The sequence below is a fragment of the Anser cygnoides genome, chromosome 13 (genome assembly GCF_040182565.1).
Source record: "Anser cygnoides isolate HZ-2024a breed goose chromosome 13, Taihu_goose_T2T_genome, whole genome shotgun sequence".
NCBI classification, from domain to species: Eukaryota; Metazoa; Chordata; class Aves; order Anseriformes; family Anatidae; genus Anser; species Anser cygnoides.
In genome coordinates, this window is record NC_089885.1 from 12,531,617 (window position 1) to 12,546,187 (window position 14,571).

The 14,571-nt window shown below is 43.4% G+C and overlaps 1 protein-coding gene across 7 annotated transcripts in view; it reads left to right on the plus strand.

The window, feature by feature from the left end:
- The window catches only part of HTR2C (5-hydroxytryptamine receptor 2C), a 282,289-nt gene extending 277,086 nt beyond the window's left edge, over positions 1-5,203 (plus strand). For all 7 annotated transcript variants that reach the window (XM_048080682.2, XM_048080671.2, XM_013183337.3 and 4 more), the window contains one exon: positions 4,074-5,203. In XM_048080682.2, the coding sequence (XP_047936639.1) occupies positions 4,074-4,906 (833 nt within the window). In that variant the 3' untranslated portion in view covers positions 4,907-5,203. The remainder of the gene's footprint in view (positions 1-4,073) is intronic.
- The last annotated feature ends 9,368 nt before the right edge of the window (positions 5,204-14,571 follow it).

The following is a 14,571-nucleotide window of genomic DNA, read 5'->3' on the forward strand; positions in this document are numbered from 1 at the left end:
CTGGGGCTCAGAGCTGAACAGCAGTAATGCTGCCTGGTGGTAGGCTTCTTCTTTCTTAAATTGTGAACATTTATAACCCTCGTGTTAGCACCGTGGGTCATTTGAGTCAAGTGGAGTAAAATGCTTTCTCCATGCTTGCTCAAACAGCATAATTCAGATAAGGCCAGCATTCCTGTTTGCCCTTGCTCAGATACCACAGGCATGCCTACTGGTATGTACTGCATGTAGTGACCTATTATAATCAGGGTCAGTGTGTGAGCAGTATCTGAAAGCAGGTATTTGTGCTTTTGAGATTGTGGCAGCTGCAGTTTTGCAATAATCCCCCTGGAGGAATCCTGTCTGGGGTGTCTGAGACCCACAGCACTTCAGTTCTCAGTGCTGGGGGTTGAAGAGTTACTCCCCATCGCCCAAGTGGTATAACAGACTTAGTTCCCTTCAGGGCTGGATTGCGGGGTGGATCAGTGATAAGTTTCACATTAAAGAATTAATTTATTTTATGAAGCTATGACTAAAATGTATAGCTGCTGTAATGCAACTAGCTACAAAGGAGAAGTGCGAGGCAGAAGAAAGCATTTGAGATGAGGCTAACTCTGGCTGTTCAGCAGTTCTGTAAGACAGCTGGCAGCTGAATGAGTATATGTTGGCAGGCTCCTTCAAGGGCATCTTTCCTCCTCCTTCTGTTTAGCAATGGGATTTTCCTGGATTGGAGGAAGGAGCAAACAAAGACCTGGAGCTCTCTCTTCTGTGCTTTCTTGGTTTGAAATCCCACTTTGTTATGAAAAACATGAGGGACATTTTTCCATTACAGCAGTTACCTCCTTGTTCCATGTGGTCAGTGCTGAGGTATCTCATCCTCATGTAGAATTTTAGACTGTTATCAGCACTCTTGACTTCTATATTCATATTCCAGAACTGGGTTATTTTTCGAGAATGTAATTTATGTCTGTGACCATGAGGATATTCTGAAACCTCATCTCATTTCCTTTGGCTAAAGTAATAACACTAAAAATTCAGTGAAGACTACTTCATGAATGAACCTCTATTCCTTTCTGTATTTTGTTTCAAAGGGTATTTCTTTTACAAGACTCTAAAACATAAAAAACTCTCCATGTAAATAAAATCTCAGCGTAATGCGATTGATCTAATTCAGATTTTTCTTTGTGCAAAAGCTGTTTTCTCTACCTCCCACTTTCTACCTTCTGAATGTCTGGAATTTGATGGAGCCAGGGCATTAGGAAAATGTCTTTAAAATTAAAAAGTCAATGGCTTTTTTGGATAGAGGTTATTGCAATGACAGAGACTTGGCACAGGAAAGTTAAAAGATATAAGCATATCAGAGAGGAAGCGAGTACCTTGTCAAGGGTAAACTGATAAACGTTAGAGGAAAGAAGACTGGATCCTGGAACTATCACTTGGACTAAGGAAACACATGCTATTATCACAGAAGGCATTTAAATACATTAATTTTCAGAAGAAATTCCTTCACTAACTTACTGGCAAGTGGTAATTTTATACTAATGACTGATTGCAGATGTATTCTCCAGAATCCTGGAAAACACTTGGCCCACTGGGAAAAATACCCTAGCTAATGGTTTTAACATGTTACACTCTCTCCCTTTAGAAATGCAGAATCCCAAAGGACTAGTTCTAGGACCTGTGTTGTTCACAGCTATCCAAAAAAGCAATCCAGGCAAAATAATGGCCTCAAAATTGGTTATTGCTGGGAAGAAGGAGTTAGGGAAGAGCATGGTCAGCCCCACAGATATGTGTGCAGAGGGAGTGCTCACAGCGAGCCAGGAAACTGTGGAGGGAAGGAGCAGGAGACAACGAGACATTCTGCTGCTCTCTGGTTGCTGGGCCATGCAGTTTTCTTCCTTTCTTTGAAAGGACAAAGAATTTGGGAAAAAAAAAATGGAGAAAGATAATCAAAAGCATAAAATGAGTTTGGAATGAGGATAGAATAAGTAGAAAAGCATTCTTCACTTCTAAAATAGATGTTAGAAGGTAGAGAAGATAAAGGTCTATAAAATCGCTGAGAAGGTGGAAAAGGTGATCAGAGAGTGATTTTTCACTGTTTCTCACAGAAGAGAAACTGTTGGAGTCAAAGGAAATTATCAGGCAGCAAAGATATAGTTTGTTTACCTGACAAACAGATAAGTTGTGAAACTGATTGCCACTGAGCATCATAGAGATCAAATGGGATCAGGAATTTACACAAGACGAGATCTCTCACAGCTTATTTTAAAAAAGGTTTGGGTACACTTCTGGCTGTGGAATTTTCTCAAGTATAATGTCAACATCTGCTCCATTTTGTACCATGGCCCCAAACATCTGGAAATTGCTAAAAACAAGTGGCAGGGCTAGGTGAACCCACAATGGTCTGGCTAGATCTGGCCCACCATGTCTTTTCTGCATTCTGATATACGCATTGGTTACAATATTCCAAAATATGTTGTTGTTGCTTTTGTTGTTTTTGGCTGTGTGTAGACAGATTTCTTTGGAAGGCTTCAGGTCTGTCCTGTCGTGGGACTGAGCTCCCAAGGGACAAACTTTGGATCTCACTATGCATAACAAATACTCAAGGAAGAGCCAGTGCCCTGGCATGAGTCCTCTATTCCCTCCCCACAATAAATTGCTGATGGCTTTCACAAGGTAAGATAGATCAGATATACAGATATATATTCCTTAGAGGAAATCAGTGTTAGAGGACATTGAGTAAATGCCTGTGAGTTAGAGCTATTCAGAATGCTTTCATTTCTTCGTTCCTTTACTCCTGGTGAAAGACAGGCCAGCAGCTAGCTGTGGATGAGGACTCCTATGTGCAGTCCTGGGCAGCCATGCTCCAGGCTGAACATACTGTCTGCTCTGCCCATGTGCCAGACAGCCAAACAGCGTGGACACACAGCTGCCTGCAGAGACCCTCCAGGCAGGACTCCTGCTTCTGCTCCAGAAATGCCTGATGACCTGAAATCCAGGACAAACAAGCTGTGCCAGGGGCTGCTGAAGAGAGAAAAGGGATTCAAAGTGTTCTTAATCTTGTTTGTCTTCCGTTTAGTTCATGACAATAGAAAGTGTCTGTACTGTGCCACCAGGATACAAGAGAAACTACCTTGGCCAGTGTGGTGATTCTGAAGGTTTATTAATCTGCTCTGTGCCTCAGAATAGGTGGAAGCTGTGCTCAGTTGTTACTATAATTGAGTCATTTAAAGTTTCCTTCCCTTCAGCCAGAGAGTTTGTGGCTGGGATTCTGATTTTGGACTGTCATGTCAATCTGATTACCATTTTGATTACACCTTTTCTACTCTCATGATGTCTGTTGTTCCAGTTCATAGCCTTGTATTCAATCAAGATACAGGGATGGGAAATCGGGCAGATGTGTGCTGCATCCTTTTCATTTGACTACATAATGGTCTCTAAGAATTCAAGTAAGACTGTCTCTGCAGTACTTATCAGTTTGACGCTGCTTGTGGATGAAGTGCTTGGGCAGGCAGAGCTTACAGAGATCACCCTGCTTGCACCAAGATAGCTGATATGGACCCAGAAAGCCAGGAGATTTACTTCCAAGTGTCCGTTAAGCTATGGCAAAAGTTGCCATTTTTCTATCTGGATTATTTTAATGTCTTTTTAAACCTTGCTTTTCAATCTCCATTTTTTTCCATTTTGATAATTTTCTTCTTTAACATTTGCTAATATCTACTCTATGCCTGTGATTTCACCCCCTCTCCCTCCCCTAAACTGGCAGCCAGCTGTAACACAGTAGTGTAATGACTGCCTTTTCTACAGTTTACGCTAGAAAAAGTTCTTGATAAAGGAGTTATGTTGGATTTGCTGTGTTAGCTGTGGAGCACAGCAATACTGCAGTAGTTCCCAGTGGAGGCTGCTCACTCTCTGGGTCTGCACTCCCGGGAGTGTTGTTACACAAGGTTTTAACCTCCACCTGGGAGTAATAACTTCTTTTTCAAACCACCTTATGCAGTGGGTTGAACGTGTGCAGGACCTGCATCTTCTGTGCTGCCTCTTTCAGAGCCCTGTCTCTCCAGGTAACCATCTCTTTTTTGCTTTTGTTCTTCCAGGGATATCTATGCCCATTCCAGTCATTGGTTTGCAGGATGACTCCAGGGTATTCATAAATGGGACTTGCGTCCTCAACGATGAGAACTTCGTCCTCATTGGGTCCTTCATGGCATTCTTCATTCCTCTCATCATCATGGTGATCACGTATTGCCTGACCGTCCAGGTGCTGCAGAGACAGGCAACAGTGTTCATGTGTGGAGAGGTGCCCAAGCAGAGGAGAAGCAGTGTGAACTGCCTCAAGAAAGAAAACAACACAGAGAACATTTCAATGCTTCACAATCATGAGGGGGCATCTCACTTGAACTCTCCTGTAAATAAGGAGGCAGTGCTTTTTCGAAAAGGAACTATGCAGTCCATCAACAATGAACGAAGAGCCTCCAAGGTCCTGGGCATCGTTTTCTTTTTGTTCCTCATCATGTGGTGCCCCTTTTTCATCACTAATGTCATGTCTGTCCTTTGCAAGGAAGCCTGCGATAAAGACCTCTTGAGTGAACTCCTCGATGTGTTTGTTTGGGTGGGGTATGTTTGCTCTGGGATTAATCCCCTTGTATACACACTTTTCAACAAAACATACCGCAGGGCTTTTTCCAATTATATCCGCTGCCAATACAAGACTGGTAAAAAATCAGCACTGCGACAGAATCAGTGTCTGAATGTTGCTTCAACAGCTTTATATGGGAAGGATCTGACTTTAACTAGTTATCGAAACGGCAATGAACTCAACAGCATGGAACTAGATGAAGTTGAGGAGGGCCTTGTAATGCAACCAGGGACTTCAGAGCTCTCCATAAACAGCTGTAATGTTGTAAGTGAAAGAGTGAGCTGTGTGTAAAGGTGGCTCACACAGCCTTTTGCTACAGTATATCTGTAGCCAAAATATATTGTATAAAAATGTAAGTGTTGGTCAAAGGACAATGTAAATATTGCATTCTGAACAAAACTTCTTTTTTTTTTTAAGAAAAAAAAAAAGTTGTCTTTCCAGTCCAGTACTTAAAATCATATATATTAATATACTGCAGTGAAGTTTAAGGTTCTATATTTACTGTTAATACTAGATCAGAACTATTAGTTACTTTGCATATGTCATGGACAAAATGTTTGAATTCTTCTTCCAGTGCATGAACAAAAATGCTGAATATTTATCTCAGGTGGCATTTGCTGGAGTCCAGAATGGCACGTTTATAGTTATATATCAAATACATGCTATTAGACTTGGTCAGTATAACTTTCTTTTTCCAGTTGACAGTAAATATATACTTTAAATCCTCACCTCTATTTGTGCCGTGTAAAGACTGTACAGAAACCTGGCAGAGAGATATGATGAAAGCATGGCAGCTGTGTATGCAGCTGGCGAGATATGTCCTGTTAAGGGTAGTGGCTCACTGCCATACCGGGGCAATTTTGCACTTCTATGGACCTCTTTTAAATTTTGACTTCCTCTCCAGTCCTGCTGCGTTCTTTCTATTCACTAGGAGGCTTCTGCTCCCATAAGAAAGGTGGGAAATGCAGTTCTGGTGTGGCTTGGTGGTCCTGACTGGGATCGCTTGTACTCTTGGAGAAGAAGCATGAGAAACGGAGCCAGCCCCCGTTATCTGCTTTAACCATTTTACAAATGGAGATCCTCAGATTTATAAAAAGCCCTCCCTTGTTCTTATAGATAATCATCTGTTATGGGATGGGGGAAGTGGTGCTCAGTGTGGATGGCACTGCCTTCAGAGTTTGCTTGGATGATCAGAGTCTTTGGTTCACCTGGAGAAGAGTGCTCTGTCTTTGTAAGGGCTCATCTTCTCTATCCCCTCATCTCTTTAGTCATTAGCCCATTTTGCATTTGCTTTTATTTTTCAAAACCCAGGGATCTGCAGTGTTGGTGATAAAACACAGCTTAGGGTGTAGGGCAGAAGCTGCTGTGCTTGTGGCACACCTTGGGGTCAGGCTGTGAGCTTCAGGATACAGCTCCCAGGTGCTGCTCAGAAGAGAGGCATAAATGAAAGATCTCTACATTTTTCTCCTGTCTCAGGAGGTGATGGGCAGAGCTGGACAGAGTATGTGACTGGAATCATTTACTGGTGATGTGGTTCAAAAACTATGACCAGGGACAGGAAGGAAGCAGACATGGAATTATGACCTGGAGCAAGTCTACATGGAAGATTAATCTGGATTAACTTTTCAAATTGATTTATGCCATTTCACTCCCAAAGTAAATTATATTATATCATATTAAAGCCACTTATATCTTAATGAAAACATCCACATCAAGATTTAATGCAGTTTAACTAATCTGCTTTTAATTCACACCGTAAGTAATTTGAATTAATTTTCTTCTGTGTTCCTGTGTAGACAAACCCTCAAAGGCACCATGTCTTCCTGGCACAGTGCCTCTGGGGTGATGCCTCTCATGCAATTTCCTTTATGTAGAGTATTGTCTAATGCCAGATCTAGCCCATAATGTTTTTATATCTTCATTAACTAATACACAAGTGCTGCAGTCATCCATCTAACACGGATGCATTTAGCACGACTAACAGCCTCTGGCTATGAAAATCCTCAGAAGAGGTAAGCTTACATTAGGCATGGATAAGTTGTATTTTACTAATATGAACTGCTTGTACTCTAAGCTTGCTGTGTTCATCCCACCAAGATTCACTTGTAGGGGAAAGAGAAAATTTTGAAAGTGCATTAGTGCAATGTTGTGCTGTTGTTTTGCTGTGTACAGCAAAAACCTTGCTAAGAGGCCACTGCCGAAACACATCATACGGGTTGCATCTGCTACTGGGCTGCTTCCAGCTTGAAACAGTGAAGCTGCTGGTCCTCTCTTCTCTTTCATTCCCTCCTGTGCAAAATCTATAGTACTTCCATGCAGGCAGGCAAGGTGTCCTTTGAGACCATAGCTTACTGCTTGCAGAAGGCAGCAGAGATGGACTGCGTACCAGTCTGCTGACAGTTTCACTGGCTTGAATGCTTGGGAATCTACCTGCCTGTCCAAAAAGGTCTGCTAACCAGCAGGAAAAGGACTAGCCAGAAACACAAACTTGTGCCTTCAGTGACTGCCCTTTGCTCTGTGTCAGATCTGAATATCTGAAGCAGTAGAGAAAAATCAGAAAGATCACGTTGCTTTTGTAGCTCTTCCTCCCTCCCCTCGCTTGGGTGAATTCATAGCACATCTTTAACAAACACGTATATGTCTGGGTGTATATATATATGTGTGTGTGTACATATATATACATATATATATATATAAAAGCCAACCACAGACTTTGAAAGCATTTAGCAATAAGTTGAATTACAGTAGCTTCTAGCACATGTGAATAGGTCATATGTGAATAGCTCATTTGCCACAGCATCCTCAAATTTGGTGTAAGTCCACACAAATGCATTTTCTTTGCATAGGAGCCTTCATGTCTTACCCTTGCCAGTTCTGTTGTATGGGCAAAAAGGGAACCTACTATATTTGGATGTAAATAATGAGAACTGAACTGAGAATTTACAGAATTTTTATATATGTTTTTAAGAAATTCAGCACCAGAACTGTAAATATGTCAAGTGTTGCTACTCAGCTGGACCCGTTCTGATGTATGTTACTTCTATAGATAACCAGACAAGGGGACTGCCTTATAGAGCCTGTGTTCTCTCCCGGCCAGCGGGTGATAACATTTTTGTGAATGATTAAATACTGTCAATTGCCCAACTTCCTTTGGGTCATTAACATCAGGGTTTTGTGATGCTGCTATTAATTTATTAAAGAAAGTTTGTTGGTTTAATCACTCTTAATTTTTTTTTGATGGTCTATCAGAAAATAAATAAATGAACATGCCCTCTCTTCCTTTTATCTCTCACCAGTTAAAACATGTCCTGATCTAAAAGTATGTCTGACCGAAAAATAAAAGAACAAAAAATCAAGATAAGGCACTCTCATTTCTCCTCCCCCTCTTGAAGCATGCCCCATGGTTTGTTTAATCACAGAAATTAGTGTCATCAGGTATCCCAACACTTCTAACCCTAAAGCTTGCTAAATATATTAATGGTGATAAAATACTGCCCCTCTTCTCCTAACTCCTTCCAGTAATTTATGTTAAAAATAACATTTTTTTTTAAATACTTCAATGTGAAGAGTTGATTTAGTTCTCTACAACTTAACCAAAGTCAGCTTGTCCTCACAGCAGCTTTGCTTCTCCTAAACTGTTGTCATTAACCATGCTGGTGCCTCAAGAAGCCCTGACCTGGGGCTGCCTGCTGAGATTACCTGCTGCAAGTTGTGTGTGAGTGCTCAAACCTCATCTCAGGTACGATTTTATCATTTGAATAGCATGTGTGGTGATATTTTCTTTGGGTGAACAAGTGAAAATAGCTCCTTGGAAATGATGATGTAGGCTGTACTGTGCTGGTAGCCTTGTTTCCCAAAACAGAGACTGAGCATGCATGCAGTGGTTCTGACCTAGCAAACAAACTCCTCTGATGACTTGCATCAGGGAAGATGCTCATGGGGACCATCTATCATGCTTCTTCTGTAAGACCAGGCAGAATGTGAGAGGAAAGCGTTTCAGCTCACCGCCTCTGCAATCCACAATTACATCCATCATTGTACAGGCTGTGCAGTTCAAATGAATGAGTAGGGTAGGAATGTCAACCCCGTGACATGGAGCATGGCATGGCAGCCCGGGGCTAGCACCGTCCTGAGCTGTAAGGGCTAGTAGCCTTCCCCACCAGAGGCCTGAAGCGTGGCTGGCCATGTTTGCTCAGGCAAAAAGTCTCCCAGCTGAGCAGCCCAGCTTCCAGACCTGAGCTGGCTCAGCTGCGTCTCTGCTGTTTGGCTCTGTGCCATGCTGTTTAGCACAGCCAAGTCTTGGGAGTAGCACTCAGAGTCAGGTGTGGTGGCTTTGAGGACCTCTGTGGGCCTCAAAATCTGTCTTTTGAGGGCAAGGGCTTGCTCCTTCAGTGCTATGCTCACTGAATATAAGACCAGTTACCCTGTATGTGTAAGAACAGAGAGGCACTTGGAAGGCAACAAGGTTCAGAGCCAATGCTGAGGATCCTTAGGGCATCCTACCTAGCTTCTTGCGATGACGACTTGTAGGTTAGCAATAACTTTTATCTGAGAGGTAATTTAAAGACGCTGATTTATGAGTAGTCAGCGTGAACAATGTAGTTATCTTAGTGCCTTTTTCCCTACAGAGACACGCACCAACCACAACTGCCTTTCTTCTGGACAGTCCTTCCAGGAGGTTCATCACTGCCTTGGGGTGCGGTTGTTGCATTTCCCCCTCCATGTCAAGGGTAATGTGCTTGTGCAGCAGGCTAACTGCAGTCATCTGATGTGCTTGAGCCATGAGGGCCCTGGGTATGGAGACCTAAATTTCAAAGGAAAACTTATGCTTCAAAGAAAAAAAAGCAAACCACAAGCAGCTTTTCAGAAATACTATTTAGTTTTGAGCTAATGAAGCATGCTTGATATTCTTGCAGACAAATGATGCTAATTTGGCATTCCAAAAGCAATGCCCAACATGTGATAAAGATGCAGATGTCTCTTGGATGGATTTCCTCCCTGGGTCACAGTATCATTAGACTAGCTACTTGCCAAGCCAAGAACTGGACTTGGCTTTATCTCCATTTCTCCCTGGGCAGAAAAGGCTTCAGAAGCTTTTTCCAGGGAAAGCACTTACAAAGATCACCAAGCATTTGGCAGGTACAGCAGAAGAACAGATGTGGACAGATGTACACACACACACACACAAACACACCAACACGCACGTATTCCTGCACATGAACACACATCCTAGAACCCATAGAGAGCCAAAAGACGTGTCTCCATGCTTCAGTCTTCCACTGGAAAAAAGGAAAAGCTGTTCAGCTGGAGAGGAAACCTGTGACGGGGAGATCATATGCGTCTGTAGGTGTCACTGTGAAACATGGACTATTGTAATGATGATGTAGAGGTGAGGCTGCACCTTACAAAACATTATTTTTTTTTTTAATTTTTAACTGTGAAGTTGCTATTGACTGTTCTGCCTCTCCTTCATTTTTGTTTAAGTCTCAGGCCTTCAGCTTGTTTCTTTTACCCACGCTGAATTTCATGCTCTGAAGCTGTCAGAAGTTGACAAGTATCTACAAGATGTGCCATTCCTTCTCAGCCGTGCAGGGATGCTGCAATCCCATAACAACATGGAGATGGAGAGTCTTCAGGTGAGTGGTCTTAAATATATATGAGACAGACAATCAATGCAGTAAGACGTCCTTGCCCAGTAAACAACCACACCAGCAGTTCTTTAACCAGCAGTCAAATACATGAGCTTGGAACTGAACATTTCTGCTTAAAATTAAAATTTCTGCAACTACATAAAATTTTGCAGAAGGCTGGGCTGCTGGTCCAGAGTGTCAAAGATTTATGGGTGCCCAGCGAATGGATAGGTGTCTAGCAGTAACAAAGGTCCAATAACTGATTGCTCTGGGATGGTGAAAGCAAGAAAATTATCCAGGGTGCCCACGGTGGGTGAAAAAAGTCATTTTGAAAAATTAACATACTGGATCATTATGCGTTACCTCTTTCATTAATGTTGCCTTATCTTTTGCTTTCCCAGAAACCTAAGTACTGATTAACATGTGAGTACTATTTCCCCAGTAGCTTCCCAGGACAGTGGCTATTGTTTTGCCACTCCAATGGCACTTGGTTATTAGGTGACCAAAGACATGAATCATGCAGTGTCACACAGGGACGTGCTAAATCCACCATTCTGATCGTTCCTGTGCTTGAATTGTAATTACCACAATAACAAATTACATAAATTAATGTTTAATTAAAATATAGCCTAATTATCCAATGTATGTTTTTAATAGGATCTAATTGTGGCATTTTGAGTTATTTAAATTGCTGATACACTAAAAACAATCTGTAGGCTGGTGCCTGTTAAGCCACTGCCTGGTTGCAATAGTTAACATTTAGAGCAGAGTTTTACATTTGTGTGTGCTGCAGAACTGAGCTACTGAATGGCGTGGTGCTCATGATGGGTGCTAATCCAAGCCACTGAAATTTTTAACCAGGGTCCTGTTCTAGCCTGACTCTAAAACAGCTCTTCTGTGACTGTCTGAGGAGGAAGACTCTTATTGCCCCTCCTGCAGAGTCCACATTTCTGAAAGGTTGTGGTAGCGTTCAAAACAACAGGTAAGTGCCAATGTGCACTGGCTTGCATCTTTCCTAGGCATTGCTGAAGACGAATCTCCCTTTATCCCTGACCAGACTGTCCTATGATGGCATTTAGCAAAGCAGTGGGGTGCATTGCTCAACCCATGCAACAAAGCAGGTGATGCAGCAAACCATGGTCAACAAATGGTATTTTTCCTTAGCCAGACCTTTACTCTTTGGGGGTAAAAGAATATGATTGCCTGTTGTATTGCAGTCAGTTGGCACTTCTGCTTTAAAAAAAATAGGCTGCACTATGTGTTGGGCCTGAACAGCAGCCCCGGTGACAGGCGTGGTGAAGGGACACAAATCCAGGCAGTGGCACTGAGAGCCCTTTGGATGTGAGGAGGGTAAAGAGCTTGGCTTGTACCTCCTAGCAGCCAAGAACAGGGGAAAGAAAGCTCTGCAGGAGGACATCAGGGAGTGCTTGTTCTGACTAAGAAGGGAGAGGAGCTATTTAGACTGGAGAGGAATATTGGCATACAAAAAGGGCCAGAAATAAACTAGGAATTAGAAGCAGGTTTCTATCAACTGCAGTAATTCAGGTCTGGAGTAGCACTTTCTGATGTAGGAGCAGTAACAGCAACCAAGAAGCCTATTGAGGGCTCAGCCCTTGCATTCAGACAGGAATTTATGTTACAGGGGTACAGCAGGAGGGTGCAGCTCAGTGCCGCATGTCCTCAGCTTGCCACCTGGCATTCCTTGGGCACCAAGCCAGCCATCTGCATCATGACACCTCTGACCTCCTAGGCGATACAGCCCAAAGCATGGGAGGAACAAACGTCTTGAAGCAAGAACACTATTTTTGGGCTGTGGTCCTTCCAAGTCCTGGTGGAGCCGTGAAAAATGCCACAATGTTGGAGGCAGGCAGGCAAGGCCATGCTGAGCCAGAGCATCTTCCGCAAGGAGGACATCGTGAAGTCAAGGGATAGCAGAGGCAGTGTGTTCCCAGCCCTGAGCCAAGCTCTCGTTGTGTGAAGCAATGTTTCATTTGCATTCATAGAAGCATCCAGAATTAACCAGTTCAGCTAGCCCAAGCCTGACTGCTCTCAGTCACTTATGTTTTATTTACCCACAACTGCATTTTCGTGGACACTGAGTATTATGGGACCCAGTCTTGGTCTGCTCTGGGGAGCTGCAGCGTTGAGGTAATGTCCTGTAGGGCTGCCATTAGCTGGTGTAGCTCAGAAAATGCCGGTGAGCGGCTTTGAGGGCTTTGCACTGACTGACTTGTTCAATGCTTTTCTTTGTCACTGCATTTCCAGCTGCGCAGCCAGGAGTTTCATGTTTTTGCTCCAGTGAAATAAATTGTGTTGTTGGCTTTTTAAGCTCTCTGTTGTTAAAAGTGGACTCAGCTAAACCTGGCAGGCAGCAAGGTTATTGTTTTCTCAGTGTGAAGTTTCTAAATAAATTGCCAGTATGGGCAAAAATTTCTGGGCAGCTACCAGCTGAGAGAGTCTCAAAGGTTGGGATATATTTCCAATTCAACACTTAAGAGCAGGAACACCATCAGATAAAAGGCATGGAGTGTCCTCTCCTGGACTTTATGCAACAGATAGGGACCTCTCAGTGGCACAACATCTCTCTGCAGCTCCCCAGTTCTGCTGACGGCAGCCAGACCCTGCAAAGGACGTTTCGATACCTGGAGGCAGACGGTAACCTCGGTTGTCTCTGGTTTCATCTCCTGTGTAAATTTTCTGTAGCTGTTCCATGGAGAAAGCTTTGTGCGCTGAACCTCGTAGCACACTGCTAAGCCTTTTGCATCTGTTTGTTGTTACCGAAGTTGGACTTAGGCATCATGGCCACACAGGCAGCGAGGCTGGGGGAGACAAGGGTGATGTGTCTGCAGGCAGATCAACAGCAAATCTGGAGCGGAGGGGTGCCGGGGAAGGCTGGATGCTTACAGTGACGCGCATTCACATGGGAAACTCAGCATTTTCAGTTTACCTGGCGTGTGTTCCAACGCAAAACTTCTTTCCAACTGTGGGCAGATAAACAGTTCTTCAGTGCTCGGAGTCTGACCCCATTCCTGGGTGGTGAGGGACTGCTGTGTTTACAGATTTTAGTCTTGAAATACAGACCTCCTTTTCCCAAGAACATCATATGTCTGGTATGTGTGTTTTCTCCATCACTGGGTGAATTCCAGTGAAAAACATTCTGCCATCCTTTGTCTTTTTAAATCATGAAGATATCTAGGTAAGTGAATCATATCTAAGAATGTTGTTCCCTGCTTTGGGAACAACAACAACATGGAGAAAAAGATACTAGATATTTATTACTTTCTTTTTTCCAAATGAAAATAAATCCTGCAAGTCACTGATGCTTTGGAGAGTTGCTTCAGAGGCATCATTCAAACACACCAAAGGTGTGACATGCCTTTACTACCTGTATTCACAGCTTCCCAGGAAAGAAAGTATATGTACTTTTTGCATGATGACAGATCACCATGTCTCAAATCAGTCCCATGCTGCTGCAGGAACTTGGGGCAACATTTTGTACCTTCTAGCAAAGGCAGGGCAATACAGACTAACTTGGTATCTAGGAGAAGGCAGAGGTGCTGCTCTGGCTCATGTCCCTGTTGATCCCCACACTGGGGAGGGAGGAGGGTGCGGGACCATGCCCACGGGGTCCCTGCACTCAGTGGTGCACCTGCACTCAGATCTCAGTGGAGTGAGACCTGAAGTTTTTTCCTGGGTGAGCCATCAGAAAGGAAAATGTCACGGCTGTATTTAGGACTTGTGATTTCGTTTTTGAAATGTGTCTGGTGGCGTGACACCCCTGCTTATGTGGCATTTCATTTCCTGAGCAGGGCAGTCCCGCAGTACATCTGCACAGGTACCGGCACAGGAGGCAAGAAGCCCAGGGAATGCAGCAAGATGAATATTGCTTTCTGGTGCAAACCTTGCAGTGGCCATCGCTCCTCAGCGGGTTGTTTTATTTCTCTGTACTCCAGAAAGAGGATCTTGACACAGACGGTTTGCAGAGCTGCTTCAGCTGTTCAGACAGCTCAGCCACAATATGTTGCCTCAAATTGTTTTGTTAAGCACATGCATCAGCTGTACTTGTTTGCCTCGAAGCTATGAGAACCACACATCCTCCTGAGAAAATTCAGAAGACATAAAGAACTTGACAGTACTCTCAAATGTACCCTGCCACACAAAGAAGCAAGCTGCAAACCCACCGCAGCACATGAAGCTCTTTAGATTTACTGATGATATCATTAGCTACTGCACTCCCAAAGCTTCAGCATCTGAAAGATGAAGCCAGGTGGGCTGTGCAACTTTGCCTCCTTTCAGGATCTATGCCTAGATCTGTGGTGGCTCAAT